The following is a 26,701-nucleotide window of genomic DNA, read 5'->3' on the forward strand; positions in this document are numbered from 1 at the left end:
AGAGAGAGAGATATGAGGTAGGGAGAGAGAGAAAAAGGTAGGAGATAGTGAGACAGGGAGAAGAAAGAGAAGTAGGAGATAGGGAGGAGAAAGGGATGTAGGATATAGGGAGGCAGAGAGTCTTGTTATGCACAAGGGAAATAAGTTCATGCCAGTTCATAGCGAAATGAGTAGACAGATAGACAGCAGGTCTTTGTTATAGTCAAGGTGTCAACGGAAACGTTAAATAGATCAAGCCAGAAAAAAAAGCATAAAAGCACTTCACAACAGCAGCAGCAAGCAAGCGCGGAGACAAAAGCATTCTTGTCTTTCATGGAAGAGAAAAAAAAAAAAAATGCAAGAAAGACGGATTCAGAAAAAGAGATTCCCGAAGTCACACCGTGTTTCAATAAACACAGAATTGATCTATAATCTCAAAAAAAAAAAAGAAGTTGATACGAAGCGTTCCTTTTCTCGGATTATATTTTCGTATCATGATTTTTGTGGGTAAATTTAGGTTTTTTTTTTTAAGAGTTTTTCTCATTCATCTACGGATCTTTGGTATGGAGGGTTACCCCCTCACCCCATGTTCTTCGAAGGCGCAGCCGCTGTGGTGTGGTGAACCCAGTCCTTGACCTCGACCGGTCGTCGTTGGCAAGGGTCACACTCTGCCGTGCTGCCGAGGTCGTGGTTTCGCCCGTGGGTTTGAGAAGCAAGGTGGGCGTGCAATACCCGCGTAACGAGGGATTTACCCATACTTGACGCAGGCCTTTGTTAGAAGCCGAGAGGATTGATATGTTGTTATGATTTGGCTTGGACTTCAGCCATCGATCCACGGGAAGAACAGATTAAGAGATTGCTGTAGATTCAGTATATATATATATATATATATATATATATATATATATATATATATATATATATATATATATATATATATATATATATATTCCTTATGAGTCCACGGGGAGATGAAACACAATAAGTTCCCAAGTGCACTTTCGTGTAATAATCACATCATCAGGGGAGATACAAGAAAGAAATGTAATAGTCGCATGATATACAACGAAGAGACGTAACTAGGACTTCATTTGTGTGTGTGTGTGTGTCAGCCCAAGCCAGACGCCCCTTTATCGACCAGCTGTGAATGGAAGACAAACACACAAACACTAACACGTGAGACTTCACCTGGTAACAGGAGTGAACAAAGAGCCGCAGCGACCTTCGTCTTGCTCGTGCTGTAAGATGGTATCGAAGCAGATCATCCAGTGTAAACAACACATAGACGGAGCCTGGCCATCCCCTCCCCCTCATAGCGAAAGCTACGGTCATAGACTATAAGTTCTTAAAGTCTTCCTAGATGCCAGACCGTAAATGAATTATAGATATAATGGCTAGTGAGATGGATAAGGAAGGAGTGAAGACGAGAAAGACTCATGTAATTCTAGGAGAAAAATGCTCTTTAAAAAAGGAAAAGGGTCATGTCTTTGGTGGTGAGAAAAGACGTGACAGGGTAGAGAGAATTCCAAAGCTTAGCTGTGCAAGGAAAGAAACAGATATCACAACGCCTCAAGGATAATTTGCCAGTGACCATACAGTAATCTTTCCTCAATACTTCTTTAACAGTGCCTCGCCAACCAAGCCAGTTAACCCACCTCCGTCCTCCTCCTCCTCCTCCAACCTCAAAAACCACGCAGTTCAACAACAAATTGTACTTTGAAGGCAGAATGATTCATGACAATTTTTTTTTCTTCGAAGATCTCACTTCTTATATTGGCTAGAGAAGTCTAATCATTACTGAATATCGTATTGATATCTATATATGTATCGTTTTTTATTTTCTATATAGAGATGATATATCCCGTTTGTTGACAACTAGGAAAATGACGTATTTAGACGGACCATAGCTGATACTTTAGAGAGCTAGTGTTGTATCGAAATCAGTGATGGATTCACCAAAATTTCTTCTTTAGGTTAAACCCTCTAGATCAGCTCTTCAGGTTTGGATACCTAGGTTTGAAGTATGTTTATATAAGGTATATTCATTCTCTGAATTTACATTTTATCCCCTCACATCTTGCCCACATATATTTTCCAAGAACACGTCCCTTGTTTTACACGGTGGGTTTGCGTCGTGTGTAGTTACACGTCGCATTTTACACCCTCCCACCTCACCCGTTCTGGTTTCGTTAACTTTGTGTCAACTCATCATTCAAACCCCTCCAGGTTTACAATCTGGGTTCATGCTTCCGGTCTCTATCAGGAGTTTACCCACTTTGGGTCTGGCAATCCTAGGTTTCTACTCCAAACTTACATATTCTCAGTGTTCAGTTGTTTTTTTTTTCTCTCTCCTTTTTTCATTTATAGAATTACGTATTAAGCTTAAGCTGGATTCCTTTTGCTTTATAGGTAAGCGGGAGGTCTAGACAGGTCGGTTACTCTCCATAGGAGTAAAAGTCATTAAGCTTGGAGGTAATTAGCCTCAGGGCCCACCCGGCTAATGAGAGGATTAACCTCCCAACTCCCAGAAAACGGGGGGAAACATTCTTCTTGTTTCTATTATACAGACATTTCCCGTGTTTACCTCCAGGAAATGAACCAGAAAATGACTTTCTCTGTTTTTGTAGCGCGTCTATTTTCTCCTTCAGTAGTCTCCCATGAGGAGAGGAGATGGGGGGGAAGGTATTCGTAGAAAATGGGACCCCGGGGTGGGAAAAACGATTTTTGTGTCTTGTATCACATCGCTGTTTCTACGTGGGATGGAACAATCCATGCAGAATATTCCCGAGAAATGCAGCTGAGATAAACCCATCTGTATTCCATTGCCTTGCAGGAAGATGACTCAACGTGCAATTCCAGGAAACCTGAACTTGGGAGCAACCCGTTTTCTATATGCCGCATGAATGTCTGGCCGTTTAAAGCTGTGGTCCCCAACCGAGGTGGTACGTGTACCACACGCGTACCACTGTAGTGGTGCGCGTACAGATGGTTGAGAGTGAGAGGTCCCCTATCGGAAATGAAAACGGAATATGGATACCTTTTGTGTCGTAGAATGTTAGAAAATACACGTCGTATTTGTCTTGCGTCATGAACGTAAGATGTCTTGAAAGTTCATTTATTAAGAGCACAGACGTTTTTGCGAACTCACTTCGGTACGTATGTGAATGGCTCTTCAGCCATCGATCAGTAAAAGAACGTTTACCCCGTCTTCTATATCTTTGTGGAATTGTTATTCTGTTTTCGTTCGATTGATAAACACTCCTTTTTTTTTTTTCCAAATAGTCTTTCTCACCTTGTGAATGTTTAATCCAGCGACCTAACCCTTATAGATATCACTGTAATATAGTTGTATATAGAAAGTGTGAGTTTATAGAAAAATAGATAGAGAAATACAGAAAGACTGATGAAATGGCGAAGGCACTTTTACTTTACGTAGATTTTTGGATAAGAAAGAACACTATTGAAATTTAGCTGTGATTTCTTTGCATACAAAAATGATACATACGTGTATATGCAGGGTACAAACACCTAAGTTTCCTACTGACTACGTCTCAGATATCTATACGAAAACTTCCTTTGTGTCGTGAGGGAACTGATAACGGAAATCCTATCCCTATCTCTGACCCCTAGCCCGTCAAGATATAAATAACGGACCATAAAAGGACGAATTGGGACCTCACTCACGCCATTTCCTCTTGCACGGAAGGGGGAGTTTTCATATTTTTCTCCTGTCCTCCATTGCGGACACCTAGCTTCGAGGCGTGACCTCCCGGCTTTGTTGATAAAGCCAGGTCGTCGCTGTAGCGAGTAAATCGTATTAATGCGGTCTATAACGGGCGCCTCTGGCTAGACGTCGCTACAAACGTCGCCGCCAGCGGAGGCGGAGTGGGCGGGGTTAGTATACTGCCGGGCGTTGTGTGTATAGTTGGTATTGTGCCTCTCTCTCTCTCTCTCTCTGTCTCTCTCTCATATGCACGCCCCTGGCCGCCCTCCACCCTCCCACCCTTAACCATACCTCTTCCCCCTCCACTCCCCCACCCACTTCCAACACCGTGCGGTTCTTCGTACAAAAACCCGTTAAAGAAACGCGGCGGGCTGGCGGGCGGCGCGCGAGGGGGCGCGGCAAGTTGAAGGCGTGGATTATTATATCGCATGTCAGGCCTCAACCTGCGCGTCCTCTTCACAGTGCATACCAGTGTATGCAGAGAGATGCAGACGTTAACGAAATTCAAAAAGAAAAGGGGGACGGATATTGTTAGAAAGGGAATAGACCCGGGGTAATATGTATATATATATTTTTTTTTTTTAATTTTCCAAAAGATGGAACAGAGAAGGGGGCCAGGTGAGGGTATTCCCTCAAAGGCCCAGTCCTCTGTTCTTAACGCTACCTCGCTATCGCGGGAAATGGCGAATAGTATGAAAAAAAAAAAAAATTATATATATATATATATATATATATATATATATATATATATATATACATATATATATATATATATATATATATATATATATATATATATATATATTTATATATATATATATATATATATATATATATATATATATTGGAAAGGATCACAATTTTGCGCGTGATTAGGATATTCCTATGAGTCCACGGGGAAAATGAAACACGAAAAGTTCCCAAGTGCACTTTCGTGTAATAATCACATCATTAGGGGAGACATTTTCCCCGTGGACTCATAGGAATATATATATATATATATATATATATATATATATATATATATATATATATATATATATATATATATATATATATATATATATATATATATGTGTGTGTGTGTGTGTGTGTGTGTGTGTGTGTGTGTGTGTGTGTGTGTGTGTGTGTTTCAATTGTATCGTTGTCTCTTGTTGTTCGCCGGGAAACTTTTCTTCAAGGATAAGACATATTTCACAGTTGAGAGCAACACTCGGGTGTTCTATCCTTCTCTGGGAGTTGATTAGATAGGAGTTCTATTTACGCGATAGACTCTTTCTGTGCACCAGAAAACAAGATGATATATATTTCTAAACACTTTGAATAGGAATGGGTTTGTAGAGACGTCCAGACATATATACATACCAACACACACACACACACACACACACACACACACACACACACACACACACATTTACACCATCATTAAGGAACAGACTCTGTGTTACCGTAGAGTTAAACGTTGAATTTGCATGCTAATACCCTTCCTAAGACAGTTTGTCCGACCCGAAGTTTTATATTTCAAAAGAAAAGTATTCATATATATATATACATATTTCTAAGGTCGTTTAAGGGCTCTTGACGATGTGCTTCAGAAGTTCCGTAGTTTAATGTCCTTTTTTTTTCCACTCCGACCTAACGTCTCATTTTTTGGTGATTCGAGGTCAGGATCGTCTTCAGTGTGGTTCATAGGTTCTAGTCTTAAAGGGTTCTGAGGTTTTTTGTTTAGGTTTAGGAGGTTCCAGTCTCTGGTTTACAGGGTTTCAGTCGCTCTGGGTTCTGGGTTTCCAGTCTTCTTTTCATCTAAAAAATATTTTTGGGTCTGAGGTTCCAGAACCTTGAAGGGTTCACATGATCCAGTCTATTCCCGGTCTCTCACGGTTCAAGGATTCAGTCTTTAAGATTCCACAGGTTCAAGTCCGTCAGGGTTCAAAGGGTATTGATCTTTCGGGGCTTCAGTGAACCAGTCTTGTTGTCGTTCACAGTTTCTAGTCTTTTTAAGATGGCTTCGCCAGCTCATGTGAAGATCTTTGCGTTCTATACTTTATGGTTTATTTATTCCTTCAGAGAATTTTATATATATATATATATATATATATATATATATATATATATATATATATATATATATATATATATATATATATAAAAAGCCGAAGATAACTTTAGAAAGGATATTAATTCTGCAGTTGTTCAGTTAATTTTCCTTGACCTCGTACAACTTTTAAGCGACGAAAGATGCAAAATTCTTTCAATCTTTCATTGGGGGATTATCGATAAGCTTAGTTTACCATCATATCAAATCTCAATCATCCTTAATTTGCATTAAGTTAGGATTTTGAATCTGATGTCGGGTTAAAAACCCTATGTTTATACTCGTTTATCTTGGTAGATTCCTGTTTTGTATGTCGCCTCCTGTACCACACGGAGAGAGAATATTCTTTGCTATGTTTCCCTGGTGCTCATATCGTCTTTATGTAGGACTGCCAATGCAAGACAACTGACCCAGTGGTTCCTTTCGAGGCTGTTTCTGGTTATGGAGATCAGAACATTAGAAGTTAGTGTGGAGAGAGTAGACGAGAAATAGAGGTGATATACCATCTGTATGAGGGTCATCGGTAGATGCTGATGTAACGGTTGCTCTAACCAAATATTCCTAGCTTGGTGTAATCTTAGTTTTGCACCCTTGCAGCCTCAGGGCTTCATGATCGTCGTATTGATCAGTGGTTGAGCTGGAGTCAGGGCGGGGAAGTGATTAAAGACATAACACACCCAGGTTTAGGCATTACGACTAAATATAACGATCCATGATGTGTCTGTGTAACCATTGTAATGCTGGCCTACCCATAGCGTCTCTCTCTCTCTCTCTCTCTCTCTCTCTCCTAACCACAGGCGTAACCAGTGTAGTACACCCGTCGTTCTAACCAACAGCATCTTTACTACCTGTACGATGGTACACGTTCTAACCACACCACCACCTCCTCACACCCCACCGCCCCCTTCTGTAACCACAGATGTAAACCAAGGCAGGACGCGCACCTCTGACCATGTACCTTCTTCTGTGTTCCTCCGCCCTTAAAAAAACCCACACACCTCTCACCGGGTATCTCACTCTCCGTCCCTCCTTCCCTCCCTCCCTCGTCACCTACCCACACACCTCTAACTTGGTCTCTCTCTCTCCCTCCCTCCCTCGTCACCCAGGGTCGGGTGGTTGTCCTGGGCGGACGTCGGTGGCGGAGGGACAACGCGTCACTGGTGGTGACGGAGGTGAGGCGTGATGACGCCGGGCTGTACACCTGCCTGGCCTCCAACAGCGAGGGTGACGGGCACTCCAACGCCGTCCTCCTCCGAGTTGCACGTAAGAAAAATATTTTTTTCTTCTCCTTTTTGAGGGAGATTTGTCACGACTCCCTTAAAATATTTGTAGTATTTAAGGACCTGGTGACTTTAGGGTTTTAAAGGTAGCCCCGTCACCTCCCAAGTCATTAGAGCCTTAAAGACCCTTTATAACATAGGCTTTGGAGGGAGCTTTCTTACCTCCCAAGTCACAACCCTTAGATACCCTCAAACTTTGATTTTTGGAGGTGGTAGACTAGGTCAGTAAGCTTTTGGAGGTGCCACATCACCTTCTGACTGATAATGGTTGGAGGTCCATTGACTTAGGTTTTTGGAGGGTAGATTCCTCACCCCCAGTCATGTCGTAATGATTGAGGACCAAATATACCATTCATCTTTTTTTTTTTGGGAGGGTTGGGGAGGGTGATTCACGGAAGTGATTATTTCTAAAGACTCGGTATCGTAGATGTCTTATCATCAGATTACTGATAAGGGTTTATCAGTGTGTTGGAATTCTTATTCGCAAAAGAGGAAGCCTAGAAGTATGTGTGGTAGACGTTGAAGAACACGGTATATTTCCAGGTGAGGGATCGAAGGCTTTTAATCGGATCGATCGAGACAGATTTGGAATCTTAAACTCGTCATATTTTCTGAATTGATGAGGCTTTGCCAAAATCGTGTTGGGCACCCTACGACCTGTTATCAGATGTACTTAAACCAGTATAGTTAATGTTCTCTATAGATGTACATTGTTTCGTCTATCACATCTCAGATTAATTAAGGCCAACTTTTTTTTTAAGTGATTCTGTGACTTTGGCTATTTTATGTACTCCCATGTACATTAGCGTAAACCCCATGTACACCCATGTACTCCCATGGTCATCCATGTCCACAGACACGCCGTACTGCGCGGACACGCCACACAGACACCTGGTGGTGGCCTCCAACACCACGGTGAGCCTGACCTGCCGGGTGGAAGCCGTCCCAGAGGAGGTCAGCTTTACCTGGAGGCTGGCCCCGCCCCCCATCACCCACGTCAGGGGTAAGGGGGTTCTCCCGAAGGACCCGCGGGGCGGGGTGATCACTGGGGACGTCGGCCGCAGCCCCATCCGAATCCCCAGCCTGATTGACCTGACCCCGGGTCACCACCTGACCTCGGGTCACCACATGCCCCGGCCTGAGCCTGACCCTTGGCTGACCCCGGCTCCCCGGCCGTGGCAGAACGCGGTGGACGGTGACCTGGAGGGAGCCCTTCTGCACCACCGGCTTGACCCCTCGTCCTCCACACGCTCCGTGGTGACCCTGACCCCCACCGCCCCAGCCCAGGTCATCTGCTACGCCCGCAACCGCGTCGGGCGGACCCGCGTGCCCTGCACCTACACCCTCACCGTTGTAGGTAAGTGGTCTTTGTAGAGATGGTCTTAGTAAGTAAGTGTTCTTTGTAGAGAAATGGGCGTAGTAGGTAATTGGTCTTTGTAGAGAGGTAGTCTTAGTAGGTAAGTGGTCTTTGTAGAGAAGTGGTCGTAGTAGGTAAGTGGTCTTCGTAGAGAGGTGGTTGTTGTTAGTAATAGGTCTTTGTAGAGAGGTGGTCGTAGTAGGGAAGAGGTCTTCGTAGAGAGATGGTCGTAGTAGGTAAGTGCTCCTTTGTGGCGAGGTGGTTGGTGTGGATGGGGTTGCCGTTGTAGAGAGGAGGTCGTTGTTGGTTAGTGGTCTTGTTTGGAGGGTGGTCGTTGTGTGGAAGTGATGACCCTGGAGAAGTCGTTTCGTTGAGGTCGGCTTTATGGAGAAGTGGTCGTTATAGGTGAGGGAAGTGGGGAAGTGTACATTAGGAGGAAGTTGGACGTTGTATGCAAGTGGTCGTTGTGGAGACGTGGTCCCTACATCCAGGTGGTCGTTGTGGAAAATTAGCCCGTGTAGCCGGTTGGTCATTATGGAGATGTGGCCGTAGTGGGGAAACTAGACAGTGTAGGCCAGTACTCATTTCAGGGGAAGTGGTCATTGTTAGCAAGTGGTCTTCGTAGGGAACTGCCCGTTGTGGGGAATTGCCAACCAGTGGATGGGGGAGAGAGAGAGAGAGAGAGAGAGAGAGAGAGAGAGAGAGAGAGAGAGAGAGAGAGAGAGAGAGAGAGAGACTGACTACGGACCTACCTACCTAGGAGTACCCACGACGTGAGGGTGCCACGAGACAAGACTTTCGCTGAGAGAGAGAGAGAGAGAGAGAGAGAGAGAGAGAGAGAGAGAGAGAGAGAGAGAGAGAGAGAGAGAGATTGCAACTGTTCTTCATGTATCAAATGATTATTGGTGGATGCATCAGCCCTATACCCCAGCCTTGTCTTTTACTCTAATATGGCATTCCATTCCCAGCTACTGATACATATAATCTAAGATGAAACATATCCAAAGTAGTAGTTACAGTTGATACAGAAGGGAATGAGATCCCCGAAGGAAATGAGATCCTCTTTTTGCACTGTCTTGCTCATACATCAAGGAAATACCTTTAGGATAATTCTGTATATCTTCTGGATTTATCAGAGACTAATTAGAGTACATAATTTGCATCGGGGTCCTGGGATTGCACTGGTGGACGAGTAGAATCCATCACCTTGATTATGTTCTTACCCGGGAAGGAGAGGGAGACTTTGGTTATTTCATTCCATAGGCACTTGTGATGTTCCCCAGCCTCAGGTTGTATAGATAGGAGGTTCTTGTGGAGAGCAAGACTGGGCAGCAACGGTGGAGAGTAAGACTTTGAAGCGCTAGTGGAGACTTACGAATGTGTGTGTGTGTGTGTGCGGACTTCGATGTGTCTCGCTTTGAAAGGCCTTTGCCGACTTCAAAGTGTCGTAATTGAATACGAAGTGTCTGGCATGCAGTCTAAAGGATATTTCTAGTTGGTTAGTTTTTCCTTTTCTTTTCATAGGAATGTTGTTATCGGGAATAAGAGCCTGAAGAGATAGATTTCTGCGGAAGTATAAGATTTAAAACGTTGTCAACCAAAGTAATGAGTACACCTGTTGTATTTTGGAATGGAGTCACACACACACACACACACACACACACACACACACACACACACACACACACACAAACATAAACAAAGAAGTGTCATTGCAAATCTGTTCAGTTTCATCATCATTTTCCAATGTGGCAGAGGGAATGTTCTAACAGTAGCGAAAAGAATTTGAAAAGAGGAAAAAGAAAATTTCTTGATGTTTATACGCTGGAACAGATCATCCAGCTTTGGGAAGAGGAATGTAGTTGTATCATGATCCGCGTAGGAGTCAAAGCGTCGATATAATTTTCTTACCCACGACACATCGCATTTAGAAAAGAGAGGTGGAGCTTCTTTTACCTTCCCTTTGTCTTCGTGGAACTCCGTGCATTCCTCTCCTAGCATATCGGTCACGCCAGACGTAAAAGCGGATGCTTAGCAGAGAATGACAAACAGCTCGCCTCCCAGAGCGCCATTGTCCACCTATAAGAATGCGCGTCTCACATTTCGGAATGCTCTCTCCATGGCCTCACCAAATGGACGGTATCGGGAATACATGACGTCTTTTGACCCGTATCTGCTTTTACACCTCATACACCTTCCTACCAGTGTTCCTCTTTCGCTGATACTGACAGAGGCTAATGGATTCCCTTTTTTCCTTCGTTGTTTCAGACGAGAAGGACGTTGAGTGAGTGAGTTGTTCGTTCTGCATTGTTTAGTTAAGTTCGCTATAGCCGATCGTGTTGCCGGATTCCGCGTGCTGGAGGGTACGCTGCGTGTGAAAAGTCACCTTTGTCATGACTGCTGCATCGACGGGAGTACGGTTTCTCTCATAGAACCCCCCTCACTCCAAAGGAGCCAACATATCCCTGCAGGGCAGCAGCCTTTGGGCTGCGAGAGCCTTTAGGGAAGTCCTGGGTAACGCCAGGGCTCTTTCATAGCAGTTGGTCCTGAGGAAAATACAGAGATAAAAACTCTTGACCGATCACTGGAATGGGTTTTGTCTAATGCAAGAGTTCTCCTTCAGGAGGTGGCAAGGTACCCCCTCCACAGGGGGTCCAGAGGGCAGAACCCTCCTCCTCCCTCAAGTGTAATCGATTTTTGGCATTTCAGAGGAGGCCAGAAACTGCCTCTCCCTTCAGCAATATTTCTTGGTGTATTTACAAATTGATGTTACGGAAAGTTAGTTACCTTTCCTTAAGTTGACCGAGCAGTCTTTTGCTCATATGGGAATCACTTATGGAAATGCACAGCCGACTACTTCTTTTTCTATATTAGAAACTCAACTGTTTGTTTTGGTTGAGAGGCTGTTTACCCTCGTAGAGATGGGAACGCTGTATATATATGTACACACGTGCAGGTGGATATTTATCTATATATCTGTATCTATCTATATAGAGTCTTAACCTCGGCTGCATAGAATTGAGTTCCTTCATGTCTGTGGTCTTTTTATAGACGTTATCTTTAACGCATACTAGATAGCCTCTGATATACGGCCAAACGCTTTGGTTCAATTGGTTTTTAAAAGCTCCTGGTGTGACCTGAGTTACAGGTAGAACCTCTGGTCTAAATGGTTCTGGTCGACTCGTTCTTCGTAACTCTAGATTCCCCTTCGCGTTGAGCAGAAGCTCATCGGAAGTACTAGTTAGAAATCTTGTGTATCAGTCTTTATCTATCTACCTGTCTCATTAGCTTTCTCTACCTATTACCTATTACGGTCTCTCTCTCTCTCTCTCTGCCCACAGAGCCACCACAGCCGCTGAAGGACTGCAACGTCACGATGGTCGGGGAGACGAAACTGGAGGTCAAGTGCGACACACACGCCCACACCCGTGGCTCCCACGCTCATGAAGACGCCAGCCACGCCCAGCAGCACTCCCCCAGCGCTAGCTTCGTCCTCTCCCCTGAGGCGAGCGCCCGGGCCAACCTCGAGGTGGGTTGGTCGCGTGGAATTCTGAAGAGGTTATGGACGACGTGTGTCGGTCTTGCCACGTGCATGGGAAAGAGAACATTCACTGACGCCTGTGTCTATGTATGTGTATATATGTACGTATGTACGTGTATATATGTACTTATGTATGTATGTATGTAATAGTGTAGGTGTGTACGTAATGCATCATGTATGTATTCGCATTTTGGTAAGTCTTTAATTACCCAGGTGCTCATAACCCTAATCAGCCATTGTTTTGCAGGTGTGGTTCCGAGCGCCTGTGAAAACCTCAGATGAATCTCGTAAATGATTTTGCTTGCCCCTCACTGCCCAGGTGTAGTTCATTGGACCAGTGAGGACTTAGGTGCCATAACCCTTTGAGTACGGTGCCTTAACCCCTTGAGAGGTTAGACATATCCCCCATCACTACGACGAATTAAACCCTGATTAAGGCTGATTAACCTCTCCCCTTCCCCCCTCCCCATACGATGACGTAGCCCCTTGAGGACGAAGACTTAACCCTTAATTAAGGACAGCAACTTATCTCCTTGAGCACAGATCAAACATTTTTGTGAGATGACTTAACTCCTTGCAGATGTGATCCAAGGATTTTCCAGTGGTCCGAATCCATTAGAAATGAACGAGTGCGAAAGCCATTTTTCCGGTGCGATTGCAGGTGTGGTTTAAATGACAGCCATACGTAGGCAGATGTTTACACAGTTGTATAAACCTCCTCCAACTGAATTTCAGGTGTGATTTGAAGGTTCATTTTGCACAGCTGTATAAATGCTCCTCCAAATGTCCCCTTGCAGGTGTGGTCTGGTGGTTCCCTGATCGCCTAACATGAGCGAGCCATGGCCCGTGTTCTCTGTTCGAGGTCTGCCTCCCTCGGCCAACCTGAAGTTGGTCCTGTACTCGGCCACCGCCCACGCCCGCTCCAAGCCCGTCTATATGTACGCCCGCACCCTGCCACGCACCAGCCTGCGGCTCACGGGTAAGAGGCGTCCCACACTCTTGCTTTTGCTACCTTGTTTCCTCCACTGCTTGTAAGGGGGAGCTGGAAAAATTTCTTTGTCGGCAGTGTTAGATAAGGCCACATCGCCTCGCACTGGACCTTGAGTCTGTGGTGTCTGTGTAACTCTCTCTCTCTCTCTCTCTTCTCTCTCTCTCTCTCTCTCTCTCTCTCTCTCTCTCTCTCTCTCTCTCTCTCTCTCTCTCTCGCAAAATTACGATACAGAATCATCGATGTGCAGAGACAGAAAGGAAAATGCCCACAACCAAAAGAAAAAGGACCGGAGATTTACGGAGCCTGTGGTGAAAAGCAAGGAAACACGGCGGACAGACAACTGATGAAGACAGAAAAGAGAGCAACAAAAAGAACTATGATGGCAAAGGAGAAGAAATTAGGTATATAACCAAGTAAAGAGGTGAAGAAGACACACAGAAAACGATACTAAACCAAACATGGCAAACAAAAAACGGCGCGCGCCCACACACACACCCAGCTTACTTAGACAAAAATAACCGCTATGCACCCAGCTTAGGAAGACAAAAAAAAAAAAAAAAAAAATGTACATAACAGACTGATGAAGAAAAGACTCTCCCTGGACCACCTCTAAACTGTCACAACTTATATAAGTGGCGGGAAAATTTCGAGTGATTCAGGCTTGGCGTCGTGAGAGAGAGAGAGAGAGAGAGAGAGAGAGAGAGAGAGAGAGAGAGAGAGAGAGAGAGAGAGAGAGAAGCTTGGGGAGAGGAGGAGGGGAAGGGAGGGAAACGGAAACAGAAAGCCTGAGGGAGAAGCTTTGGTGGGGAGGGGGAGATCGTTGTCTTGGTTTGGAACAACACTGTGGACAGAAGAGACGTGGAATGATCCGAAGGCATCATTTGCCTCGTCCTCTCTCTCTCTCTCTCTCTCTCTCTCTCTCAGCCTAATCTACGTATATGTGTATGTATCACTCTGCTTTCATAATTATTATTCGATTGACATCGGGAATTCCCCTTTTAGATAATTCTCTTTCTTTTTTTTTCCTCGGAATTTCAAGAAACTTATGACCCCCCACCAACCCCTTTCTCACTCAAACAAACAAAGACATAACGAAGTCATTTTATTCTTCACGAACAGAGAAGGAAAAAAAAAATGATGAACTTTCCAGATGTATTCAGCAGAGATAAGAGAAACTGTAAATTCATCCCCCGAGTAAATGTAGGTTTACAGAGGGTACAAAGCAAGAGGTAATGGGTTTACGTATGTCAAGGGGGAGTGAGCGGGGGGAGGGTGGGAGAGAGTAGGATGGACTTTACAAATGTACTCAGGATAAGGCCGAAGACTTGTAAATGTGTGTGAGTGGCATGTTAGGTGGTGTGTGGGTGTCAGGCATAAACATGATGATGGTTTTGGTCTTATGATTTCCTAAGACTAGCAGTGAAAAATGTTTCATTCGCTGTAGTGTGTATTTGTGTGTGTGTGTCTTTGTGTGTGTATGTGTGTGTGTGTGTATGTGTGTGTGAATGTAAAACAGTTCTCCATGTAGTGAGGAAGCTTGGCCCGTACGTAAGGCGCTTCATGACCAAGACAAGAGTCAACACAATGGGTCTGCGTGTAATGTGGTTCCCAGAGCTGGGGGAGAGGACCTTATGGGGCCTTATAACAGGCTAAACGGCCAGGCGTCACTACCAACAGAAGCCAACAGAAGGGGAAGGCCACGAGAACCACTCCTCCGTTGGCATAACAGTGCGAGGGCTGTACATATGTGAGTGTGTGTGTGTGTGTGTATGTTAGCGTAAATGCAGTTTATATATGGCCTTTGTGAAGCTGCCCCTTATTAATCTTTAAACAAGAAGGAATCACATTAATCCTCCGTTAATCATTACTCTCTAAGATCACATCTAGCGCCCAGAACTTCTCTAGATCAAATGTAAAATCCATAGGATCTCATTATTACTCGCTGAGCCTCAATCTAGAGCTAAGGAAACCTTCTACCATTATTCTTTACATCTTATCTAGAACTGCAAAAAAAACCCTGTAAACGGGTGCTTTTCAGTTTTAATCTTTGTACCCAGCCCAGGCAGACATTTCCCTTAACATTAAGGACTCTTCTGCTGTTCGAGCGTGATTAATGCTTAATGAGGACAATTTGGCAGTGAAACTCTGATCATGCTAATCTTTATTAATCTTTTTTTTTCTTCCTTTGAGTTTTATTTTGTCCAACGATACTACGCAGCAAATACAGTCCAGTTTATGGATTTTGCTTTGTACGCTAGAGTACAAACGTAGGATATTTGCAGAAAAATGAATCTATTTTATTCCCCAGGGATATAATCCAATTATCTTGTTTATGTAGCCAGATAGGGAGAAGTGTAATGATTGTAATGATCACAAAGGGAGTGTCGGAGAAGGTTTTGGCTGTCACACGGTCCTGAAGACTGTATTATTCCTCCTCCGAGATCTCTCGTACTAGGGTTAAAAAGTTACACGCGGTCCAATTGGTATTCGATACAAGTGAGATTAGTTTGAAGAAGCTGTCAGCCAGTGTATATAAAGTATGAATAGACAGTGCAGTGTTATCGTATATAAACTCAGCCTTTTGAAAAAAGAAAATGGACCTGAAACTGCTTACGCAATTTTAGAGATATTCATTTCGGATATTTTGATGTTTACTTTATCCATATTTTCTGCTCTGCCGGGTTCTCCACTCTCAAGTGCGGTGAGGTATACCATACCTTCTCCCTCAGCCCGGGTATATCCTGGCATGACTCGGCTCATACGCCTCTCATAAACATCCCTTGAGGGGCTGGAGAATTAAACGCTCCAGGCGGAGGTAGGGAATACAAGGGTAATTTCCAAACAACTGATGATATTAAACCTTCTTGGCTCTTTCCCTCGAGACATATACGGTATACGAATTTGTGGTAAACCTTTTCCTCAGACTGTGTTTTTTCTTTTTTATTTAAAATATATTATAAAATATTTATATTTTATATATATTTTATATTTTGGGGTGTGTGTGTGTGTTGTTTTTTTTTTGGTAAGGCGAAAAAATTTTTTGTTCATTTTGTTTGCTTTGGGGAAGTAAGATACATTAATATTCAAAAGTGAAAATGGAAAGTGAAACACCCTTTGGTTAAAAAACCATTGGAAAAATTTAATTTTTTTTAAGGGATTTAAACCCAGCAATTCTCAAATCCTTTAGTCGACGAAATGAAAAATGAAGGGCGAAAGGGGAAATTCTTCGGAAAAAGAATTTTCAGGTTGAAATCTTTTCCTTCGCTTTGTGGAGCATGGATCCACAGTGACTGTAAATGATTAATTCATCTCCCTTTGTAATGCTGAATGCAATAACATTAATCTACAGTGGGAAATTTTCCCTTTTTTTTTCCCTTTTTAAAAAAAAAAACCCCCCCAACCCCCCCCGGGGGGGGGAAAAAAAAAAAAAAATTTTTTTCCCCCCCCCGGCCCCCCGGGGGGGTTTTATATTAAAAAAGAAAAAATTTTTTTTCCCCCCCCCCCCCTCCCCCCGGGGGGGGAAAAAAAAAATTTTTTAAAAATTTTTTTTGGGGGGGGGGGAAAAATTTTTTTTCCCGGGGGGCCCCCAAAAAATTTTTAAAAAAAAATTTTTTAAAAACCCCTTTTCCTTTCCCCCCCCCCCCCCCCTTTTAAAAATGAAAAAAGGGGGGTTCCCTTTTCCCCCCCTTTCCCCTTTTGAGGGAAAAACCCTTTTTTAAAATTTTTTCCCCCCCAAACCCCCCCCCAAAAATTTTTTTTTTTTTTAAAACCCCCTTTTTTTTTTTTCCCCCCCCCGGGCCCATTTGGGAAGGGCCCTTTAAAAATTTTTCCTTTTTTTTTTTTTTTTTCCCCTTTTTTTTTTTTCCCCCCCCCAAAAAGGGGGGGTTTTTTTTTTTTTCCAATTTTAAAAAAAAAATTTTTTTAAAAAGGGAAAAAAAAAAATTTTTTAAAAAAATTTTTTTTTAAAAAAAAAAAAATTTAAAAAAATTTTTTTTTTTTTTTTTTACCCTTTCCCCCCTTTTTTCCCCCCCCTTTTTTAAAAGGGAAAAAAAAAAATTTTTTTTGGGAATTAAAAAAATTTTTCCCCAAAAAAATTTTTTTTTTTTTTTTTTTTCCCCGGGGGGGGAAAAACCCCCCCGGGGGGCCCCCCAATTTTTTTGGGTTTTTTTTTTCCCCCGGGGGGGGCCCCCCGGGGGGGTTCCCCTTTTTTTTCCTTTTTTGGGGGGGGGGCCCCCCCCCCCCCTTGGGGGGGGGGGGCCCCGGGGGGTGGGGGGGGGAAAAAAAAAAAAAAAAATTTTTTTTTTTTTTTTCCCCCCAAAAAAAAAAGGGGGGGCCCCCCCCCCCCTTTTTTTTTTAAAAAAAAAAAATTTTTTTTTTAAAAAAAATTTTAAAAATTTTAAAAAAAATTTTTAAAATTTTTTTAAAAAAAAAAAAAAAAAAAAATTTTTTTTTTTTTTTAAAAAAAAAAAAAATAAAAAAATTTTTTTTTTTATATATTTTTTTAAAAAAATTTTTTTAAAAAAATTTTTTAATTTTAAAAAAAAAATTTTTTTTTTTTATTAAATTTTTATTTAAAAAAAAATTTTAAAAAATATATTTTTTAAATTTTTTTTAAAAAAATAATTGGTTTTATATTTTAAAAAAGGGAACCAAAAAAAACCCCCCTTTTTTTTTTTTTTTCAAGGTTTTTTTTTTTAAAAAAAAAAAATTTAAATTTTTTTTTTTTGGGGGGGGTTTTTTTTTTTAAAATTTGGGGAAAAAAAAAAAACCCCCAAAAAATTTTTTTTTTTTTTTTAAAAAAAAAAAAACAAGGGGGGGGGGGAAAAAAAATTTTTTTTTTCCCCCCCCCCTTTTTTCCCCCCCCCCCCCCCCCCCCCCCCCCCCGGGGGGGCCCCCCCCCCCCCCCCAAAACCCAAAAAATTTGGGGGGAAAAAAAAAAAAAAAAAAAGGTTTTTTTTTTTTTTTTTTAAAAAAAGCCCTTTCCCAAAAAAAAACCCCCAAAAAAGGGGGTTTTTTTAAAAGAAAGGGTTTTTAAAATTTTAAATTTAAAAAATTTTTTTTTAAATTTTTAAAAAATAATGGTATATATATATATATATATATATATATATATATATTATATATATATATATATATATATATATATATATATATATATGATAATGATAATAATAATGATACTTATTATTACATAAATAAGAACGATCCTCATTTCCGATAGATTATAATTACTACTCTTTATGACAATGAAAACCATACCGGCGGTATATATATTCATTGGCAACTATTGATTGAAAAAAAATATATGTGTGTATATATTTATAATCGAGGAAACAGATATTCTAATCGGAATCCTCATAGGAAACGCTTAATTAGAAGGTTGATCACCGATGATTACTGTTAACAAGTTTCAGTAAAACAGAAATGCTCAATATCAGCTATAATTTTCATATGCCATGAATTTTTTCGTGTGTGTGTAAATATTAAGTGGGTTTGTAGCAATTACAAGCAGCAAATTAATCCATCTGTTTTTCATTTTTTATTTTAAAGGAAAAGAATTATAAACATTCTCATGATGCAGATCCAATGAAGAGAAGAACTGTTTTACGAAAGTTTTCGAATTCATAGATGACTTATTGCAGTGCTGTGGCCTCAAGCGAGCTGACGTCTTCCCTTCCTCTCTCTGTGGGACTGTACTTAGAAGTTCTGACCAGCTCTATAACAGAACCATCCACTAGCAGATTTAAGACGAAGAAAAGAAAAAAGAATAACACAAACTGTATTAGCAAGTTTAATGTCTTGGGTAGAGGCCTGTCGTTGGTGTAAATAAGCCAAGTCTTCAGTCACTTGATTTGCAAATGTAAATCGTCATCTGCTCATTAGCTAGCCATATGAATGTTATTGTAGAATTACGAGATCATCAGTGCGACCCTGATCTAGCCTTACTGATTATTAAGGAAGATTTATTTTTTCCACCCTTTTATGAGCTAAATGCCTCAGTCACGAAGAGAAGCCTTCACAAAGGCCAGACCTTAAGGGAAGCATAAGAAATGCTAAGAGATGGAAGAGACTGGAGGAAAAAATAAAGAATAATATGAATTTCTTAGGAGTGGGAAACGTCTTTGTTTTCACTGGAAAAAAAAAAAGGCCAGGTTTTATCTCTTAAGGGAAGACTTGAGATGTTAAAGAGTTCCAAAGCTTAGCGGTAAAAGGAAAGAAACCGACATTACAGTGCCCCGTCCCTGAATTGCCGACGGTAACCCTGTGACGCAGCGGCTTTGTCCAGCATTGTGTGTTCTAGCTAATGACGGAGGCACACAAGCAGCCAGGTTCTGGCGGGCGTAACCGAAGTAATAGCTGTAGAAGAGGGATAGAGAACCAACGTTTGCGGCGTTTGGCAGGTGTATGTAAACAAAGGCGAGGAAGAGGAACCAGAGGGGTCAAAACATAATCTCTGTAGCCAAGGCATGTTTCCCTCGATGGTCGATGAAATTTTACTCGAATTCGGCACTGATTTGCATATCAGCTCAAGAGCCGTATGGGTGAGATTACGACTGTGAAATTTCAAGTATGGAAACAGCGGAAGAATTCTTGAACGGCGAAAAGGATTCCTCTGAGAGCCACTTTGTTTTTTGGTCATATTCTTGATATGGCATTACAGGCGGATATGCCCTCGGTACCGGGATACCTTGTGGACTCGACGATGTCTGCGATGCAGGTCATCTACATGTACTGATTCTCAATCATCAACAAAACATATACAGGTCCACCACGAGTCCTATTGATGTCAATTTTCCACCTTGTTCTCGTCAGCCGTAAGGACAAGTCTTCCATGACAGATACTGAGGGAGGCAGACAGGCAAACTCCCACGCATTATCGAGGAAATTTCCGACCTTCTGATGTTAATAAGTAAGGTCCGATCTTCCATGTTAGATGCTGTGGCACGGTAGGGGCACAGACCATCAGGCAATTTCCAGCCATTTGCTGATGATCTTCAAGAAGTAATCTTTCATGGCTTACTGAATGAGGTATGAAGACAAGACCATCACTATGACAGCAATTTTCGAGCTTCTGTTGGTATTACCGAAGGGCCAATCTCCCATGACAGACGAAGTAGTGAAATAAAGTTATAATTTAGGCAGTTTTCTACCCTATGACACTGGAACATTAGGACGACTCTTTCATGACATTGTAAAGAAGACAGGAAAAGCGGACTCTCACTTACTGGAAGGGCAGATTACGACCATCTGTTAAGACTGCTTAAGGCCAAATTTCTGATGACAAATACTGAAGGAGGCAGACAGAGAGAGTGAGGGTTGTCATTCAGTATGTCGGCAATGATGATTGATCATATGTTAATGATAACCAGTAACCAATCTTTATGACCAGAACCAGATGGATAGTGTGGGCCATCACTGACCATTTGAGCAGTTGCCGACCATCTGCCACTTAGATCGAAGGACGCCGCTCGTTTGAGGGGAATTTTTGGCCTTTAGTAAAGAACTATAGGCCAAATTCCCCTCAGCTTGTGGGAGAAGTAAGAGGACAGCCTGTTATTCATTATAGAAACCATTTCTGTCTATATCGTAGCTTAAGGATGATTCTCACATGACGTACTGAAGAAGATAGAGACAAACCATCTTTTATGTAATTTCCAACCTTTTGCACGAGATGACTTAGGGCTTATCCCCCATGACAGAAGGTGATGAGGAGGTGGAGCTATCAAGACAAGAGAGGCGGACCATCATTCGTTATGTAGGACATTCCGAATCTTGTGATCACCCGATTTTAAAGACTAATTTCCCATGACATCTGTTGAGGCGAAGCAGCGAGTCTTAATTCATCGGGTCAATTTCCGATTTTATGCACGTCGTAACTAAGGACCAATCTCCCGTGATTAGCATTGAAATTGATTTAGAGAGAGAGAGAGACAGACAGACAGACTAAAGAAGACAGTTTTCTACCCTCTGCGTTATATGTTTTAGGACGAATCTTCCATGACACTTGCCTTGCAGAAGAAGGCAGAGACAGACACCTATTTCCATGATGGGAAATATCGGACCATCTTGTAAGGATAACTAAGAACCGTTCTCTCATGTCAGGTACTTATTATGGTGTAGAGGGATCTATCAGTCGTGAGGAAGGCGATTTTCTACCTTCTCTAAGAAGTGACTAAGGACTATTTTCCCATTGCAAGTGCTGGACTAGCTGTAGAGACGGACTGTCGCTTTGAAGGAGGGAATTTCCGACCATCTGTGTGCATTAACTAAGGACCAGTCTCTCACGTCAGGTGCTGAAGGTGGTGTAAACGTGGCTCATCACTCTTAAAGTGGGCAATTTCCTGCCTTGTACCAGTGAAAACTAAGGATCAGTCTTCCGAGGCAAGTGCAAGACTAGACACAGAGACGAACTGTCACTCTTGTAAAAGGCAATTTCCTACCATCTGCCAGTGGTAACTAAGGACTAATCTCCCGTGGCAGCAGCTGAACTAGACAAGAGACGGACTTCTAAAGGGTAATTTTCGACCTTCTTGTAGTAATAGCTAAGGACCCATCTTCCCCATGACAGGTACTGAGGCGGAGCAGCGAGGCGGGCGGTAGGGGCAGCAAGGAGTCGGTCGTGGAGGCCACGACGGCGCTGACGGGTCTGAGCCAAGAGGGCAGGGCGGGGTCAAGGGTCAGCATCACGGGGGCATCGCCTAAGGTCAAGTGAGGTCAACCCCTCGCGCCGCCCCGCCCCTCTCCCCTACTCTCCCATGCTCTCACCCGCTACCGACAGGCTGTGTGGGTCGAGGGAGCGAATTTTGTTATGTATATTTTGTAATAAAGGTTTTGTATTCCTTTCGATGTCGTTTGACTTCCCCGGTCCATCGACCAGCCCCAGGAGTCGGTCCGCCGTCTGTCGCTATCACAGTGGCCCTTACAGGCCGCCCTCCTCCTCCTCAAGGCACTTCTAGTGTTACACACCTCCAGGATCTCCTCCAAAGCAAGCACTTCTCCAGACGTACACCTTCAGACACTCCTCTAAACAAAGGCCTCTCTACAAGCACTCGTTAAATCACCCACCTTCAAAACACGACCCCTCCAAAACAAACATCACCAAAACACTCTTCAGAATGGGTTTCCCCTCCAAGAATTCCCTGGAACAGATTCCCCTCCAAGCACTCCTCTAATCAGATTCCCCTCCAAGCACTCTTCTAATCAGATTCACCCATCAAGCACTCCTCTTAACTAACCTTTTTTTTTCCCCCCACGATCTTTCTCATTCAGCCTCCACATCACTTCCAGTCTTCTGCTCTGCAACCGTGTCTCCAACTATACAGATTAAGAATTTAGGTGACTGTCATTTCTCCATCTACATGGATTAGGTATTTAGGATGCTATTACTAACCACCAGTAGATAACCAAGCCATAAACCATCAGGTCTTATTTATATGGTTTTCTCATCGGGCTCCGACCTTATCCTTCATCTGTCCCTCCTCTCTCAATAAGAAGAAATGGATATCAGTATTCTATTATTCGGCTTTCTAACCACAACTTCCTATATTCCGTTATCATCCAAATTTCTCACCATTTGCAGTTCTTTAACCCCATATTTCGGCTGCGAGGAATTTCCTTCCCAACAGCTTATACTCCCTTATCCTGGTTCTACACAGCCATGTTTCGCTCCCGTATATCCAAGGTAAGGATGAATAATAATTATCCCATTCAACAAAGTCGACCACACTTGCAAAACTCGCAATCTCTGTCCTCTATAAATTCTCCAAACTGCCAGTACCATAGCCAGTGTTTTCTACACTGAGGTATTTGCAATGTCTGCTGCTCCATTTTCTCTATAGGAAATTCTCCTAGATAAGATACCGGGCTGTTTCAAGCCTCCCTTTAACAGAATCTCACACGCATCGTTTTCAACAACCACAACCAGATCTTGGTGTCAGCTTTCTGAACACAGTCTTCCCATCTTCCCCAGCGCTTTGTGATTCTTCGTCTGTCTTTTCCATTAGCTGGGTATCATGTGCATATAACATCATCCCCCTCTCTTCATCCCCAACGGGTGAGTATCATGTGCATATAACATCATCCTCCTCTCTTCATCCCCAACGGGTGAGTATGTTATTCATATCACGTCACCTGTGCCTGTTGACCCTAAAGCGGCATAGCCATGTAAGAGGTTATCCTACAATCTACATATACACGGACGCAAAATATCTTAACAGAACATCTTGGAGGATTGGATTAAGTTACCCGAAAAGGAATTGAATTTCTGTTGCATCAAAGTTTTCTTCTTTTTCTTTTTTCCTTTTTAATTTAATTAAAACTTCACAAGCATGCACTCCTTTACGGGACAAGTTCATTAGCTTTTAATCCTTCTAATTGGCAATTTAAACAGATGAATTAATCCAAGAAAATAGAGCTCAGTGTAAGGTTATTAAACATTCGTAATCTGCTTCGAAGATATTTCAGCCTTCCGGGAGCCTCATTTCACGTCTCGTATTTGGTCCCTCGGAATAACTTTGATGATAATCATCATCATCATTATCGTTATCATAATTATGATTTTAACAGTTGTTATTATCAGTAGTAGTATTATTTCTATTTCCTTTGTTTTTGATTTTTTTTTTCATCTTTATGGTGATTGTAGAAATAATAACAACACTAATTCATAATTGCAGTAGTAGTGGATCAGTACCTCTGATATTGTAGTCAAGAGCCTCACAATTAACGTTGTTGTAGACAGTGATGAAATCTCACATATTTGTGATGATGATCATCATAAGCAGAAATTATTTTCGTAGAAGTAGAATGGTCGTGAGAATATGGAGACGTCGTCATCTACGGTAGATGTAGATATTAGAACTTGATACTGAAGCTTGTACTAATTCACACTTGCATATATATATATATATATATATATATATATATATATATATATATATATATATATATATATATATATATATATATATATTGGAAAGGATCACAATTTTGCGCGTGATCAAGATATTCCTATGAGTCCACGGGGAAAATGAAACACGATAAGTTCCCAAGTGCACTTTCGTGTAATAATCACATCATCAGGGGAGACACAAGAGAGAAATATAACAGTCTTCGATGTCTATCAACTGACTGTTATATTTCTCTCTTGTGTCTCCCCTGATGATGTGATTATTACACGAAAGTGCACTTGGGAACTTATCGTGTTTCATTTTCCCCGTGGACTCATAGGAATATATATATATATATATATATATATATATATATATATATATATATATATATATATATATATATATATATATATATATATATTCCGTTCAGGAAAAATTCAACATCATATTTGTATGTGGGATGCATAAATCAGTGGGTCAGTTCTTAATGAGGATACTTTAATCACCGCTCTGATTATTAATCCTTGTTTTTGTGATATTAAGTGTAGTTCGGAAAAGCTTAATTATGCCTCCTCGTCAAGTCATTAGACTGATTTTATTGAAATGACACATGAAAAAAAGAAAAGGGATCGAGGTCATAACAGGGAATTAAGCAAGTAAACTTGTCGGGAAAGATATCGTCATAGACATCACAGGATGAGTGGGTTAAACTGAGTGATGAAACTGAAAATGTGGAGAACATACAGAAGTGCACAATACAGATAGGGGATTACACACACACACACACACACACACACACACACACACACACACAGATTGATGACGTGGAGAGTAAACAGTCCTTCGAGAGATGTGGGGGACAGAGCGACCAGAGGACATAACATGAAATCTAGCAAGAAACTTGTATGTAATAAAATGAGAAGTAAATATGTCCTTTTAAAGTTTAAGAGCGGCGGAGGATGAATGAAGTACAATGGCCGAGGACGTATTAAATGATAAGGAGAAAACGTAAGTTTTATAATAGTACAGAATGTTCAGATTTAACTTCTGTGGTATAGCATAGAATGTCTTAGAGATGGGGGGGGGGGGGGGGGCTCACACACACACACACACACACACACACACACACACACACACACACCACAGGTGTTCTAGGAGCTTTAATAAATGCATGGAAGGCGAGAACATCATCTTGGAAAGCAAAACTACAGTACATACAGGTGATTAAATACACCACAACCACACCACCAAGATGTCCCCTTGCCATGTCTCAGAACGATGAATAAAATGATAACAATGGTAACGATGATAACCCACTTGCTGAAAGGGGTCAGGGAGCAGCAGCAGCAGCAGCTCTCAAGATCATTAATGCCTGATGTGTTGCGTGAGGCAGGAGGGAACAGACGAGTTAAGGGTTCCGGCAGTAATGAGTGGAACGTGTCCCAGTCCTCGCCATTGTCATGCAGGGGGGAAGGAGGTCTTCATGAGACAGACCTGAAGCTCGGGCACACACACACACACACACACACACAACACACACACACGTATTGGAGTACCAGAGGAAACTGATGCCAATTTAGAGTGGAAAGTTATGCTTGATGGTCGACCGTTTCACTGAAGACCACAAACAAGGAATTCTATAGAAACAGCTTCCGATTTCACCTAAGTGGGGTTTTCGTCGGGTATTATCCTCAGCTACTCAAAATATAGACAACAGACATTAATTTGATAAACATTTACAGTACTAAGCGTTAACGTCATTCGTATATAAAATGATAAAAAAGAATTTTTTACTCGTTCACGAAAAATTATACATCACGCATAGTCACGAAAAGTTATAGGTTACGAATGAAATTAAACGTCCATGTGTAAGTAAACTTTATGAGGTTACAGTCAAGAAGTTTCTCTTTAAGATACAGTCAATAAATTTCTCTTTAGGTTACAGTCAATAAATTTTTCACTAGGTTACAGTCAATACATCTCTAGGTTACAGTCAATAAATTTCTCTTTAGGTTACAGTCAATAAATTTTTCACTAGGTTACAGTCAATAAATTTTTCACTAGGTTACAGTCAGTAAATTTTTCACTAGGTTACAGTCATTAAATCTCTTTTGGTTACAGTCAGTAAATCTCTTTAGGTTACAGACCATAAATTCCTCTGTACGTAACAGTCAGTAGATTTCTTTTTCAATCTCTGTGTCACTTCAAGCGGCACCGTTTTCTTTCATAGCCCAAATCTTATCGTTTATCTCAAGACCGGATGCTGTTAGAGTCGCGTGAAAGACCAGTGTAGACAGGTGTATATACCACTAATTACTTGGGTAATTACCAGCGCCCGTGTTCTGAAGCTGATACTAAGATTCTAAAATTCGTAATGACCGTGACTCACAGAGTTTTGCTCTATAGAGCAAAAATTTTTGATAAAAAACAAACGTGTTTGTTTTTTTGATTTTTTTTTCCCCCCTCAAGGCCTCGAATCCCTTTTTTCTGCGTATTGTATAGCGAACGTCTGTCCCCTCCCCCCACCCCCCACCTTACATATATATGTATAGCTAACGATTTAACAGCTATTATTTGTGCAGTTCGTGATGTTAATTACGTGATTCATCTTTACGATCCTAAACGAACCACCTGCCTGGCATAATTATGAGTCAGTCGACCTTTTTCTTTTTTTTTTTTTTTTTTTTTACGAAGTTTTTTGGCGGATAGGAACCGAAAGGAAAGGTTTGTTTACGTGATCAGCTGATCTTTTGTTATTAGGGTGGGCCGAAATCACTCCCCCTTCGAAGTTTAAGACGCACTTGGACAGCAGGAAAACCATGCATGATAAAAAAAGAAAATG

General features: G+C 41.8%; 1 protein-coding gene across 1 annotated transcript in view; it reads left to right on the forward strand.

The window, feature by feature from the left end:
• LOC139756350 (B-cell receptor CD22-like) overlaps positions 1-12,939 on the forward strand; it is a 245,926-nt gene extending 232,987 nt beyond the window's left edge. Inside the window, exons 10-13 of the mRNA XM_071675716.1 lie at positions 6,908-7,064; positions 7,938-8,438; positions 11,780-11,967; positions 12,777-12,939. Coding sequence (XP_071531817.1) covers positions 6,908-7,064; positions 7,938-8,438; positions 11,780-11,967; positions 12,777-12,806 — 876 coding nt within the window. The 3' untranslated portion in view covers positions 12,807-12,939. The remainder of the gene's footprint in view (positions 1-6,907; positions 7,065-7,937; positions 8,439-11,779; positions 11,968-12,776) is intronic.
• Positions 12,940-26,701: the final 13,762 nt, after the last annotated feature.

This window comes from Panulirus ornatus, chromosome 21, assembly GCF_036320965.1.
Source record: "Panulirus ornatus isolate Po-2019 chromosome 21, ASM3632096v1, whole genome shotgun sequence".
Lineage (NCBI taxonomy): Eukaryota > Metazoa > Arthropoda > Malacostraca > Decapoda > Palinuridae > Panulirus > Panulirus ornatus.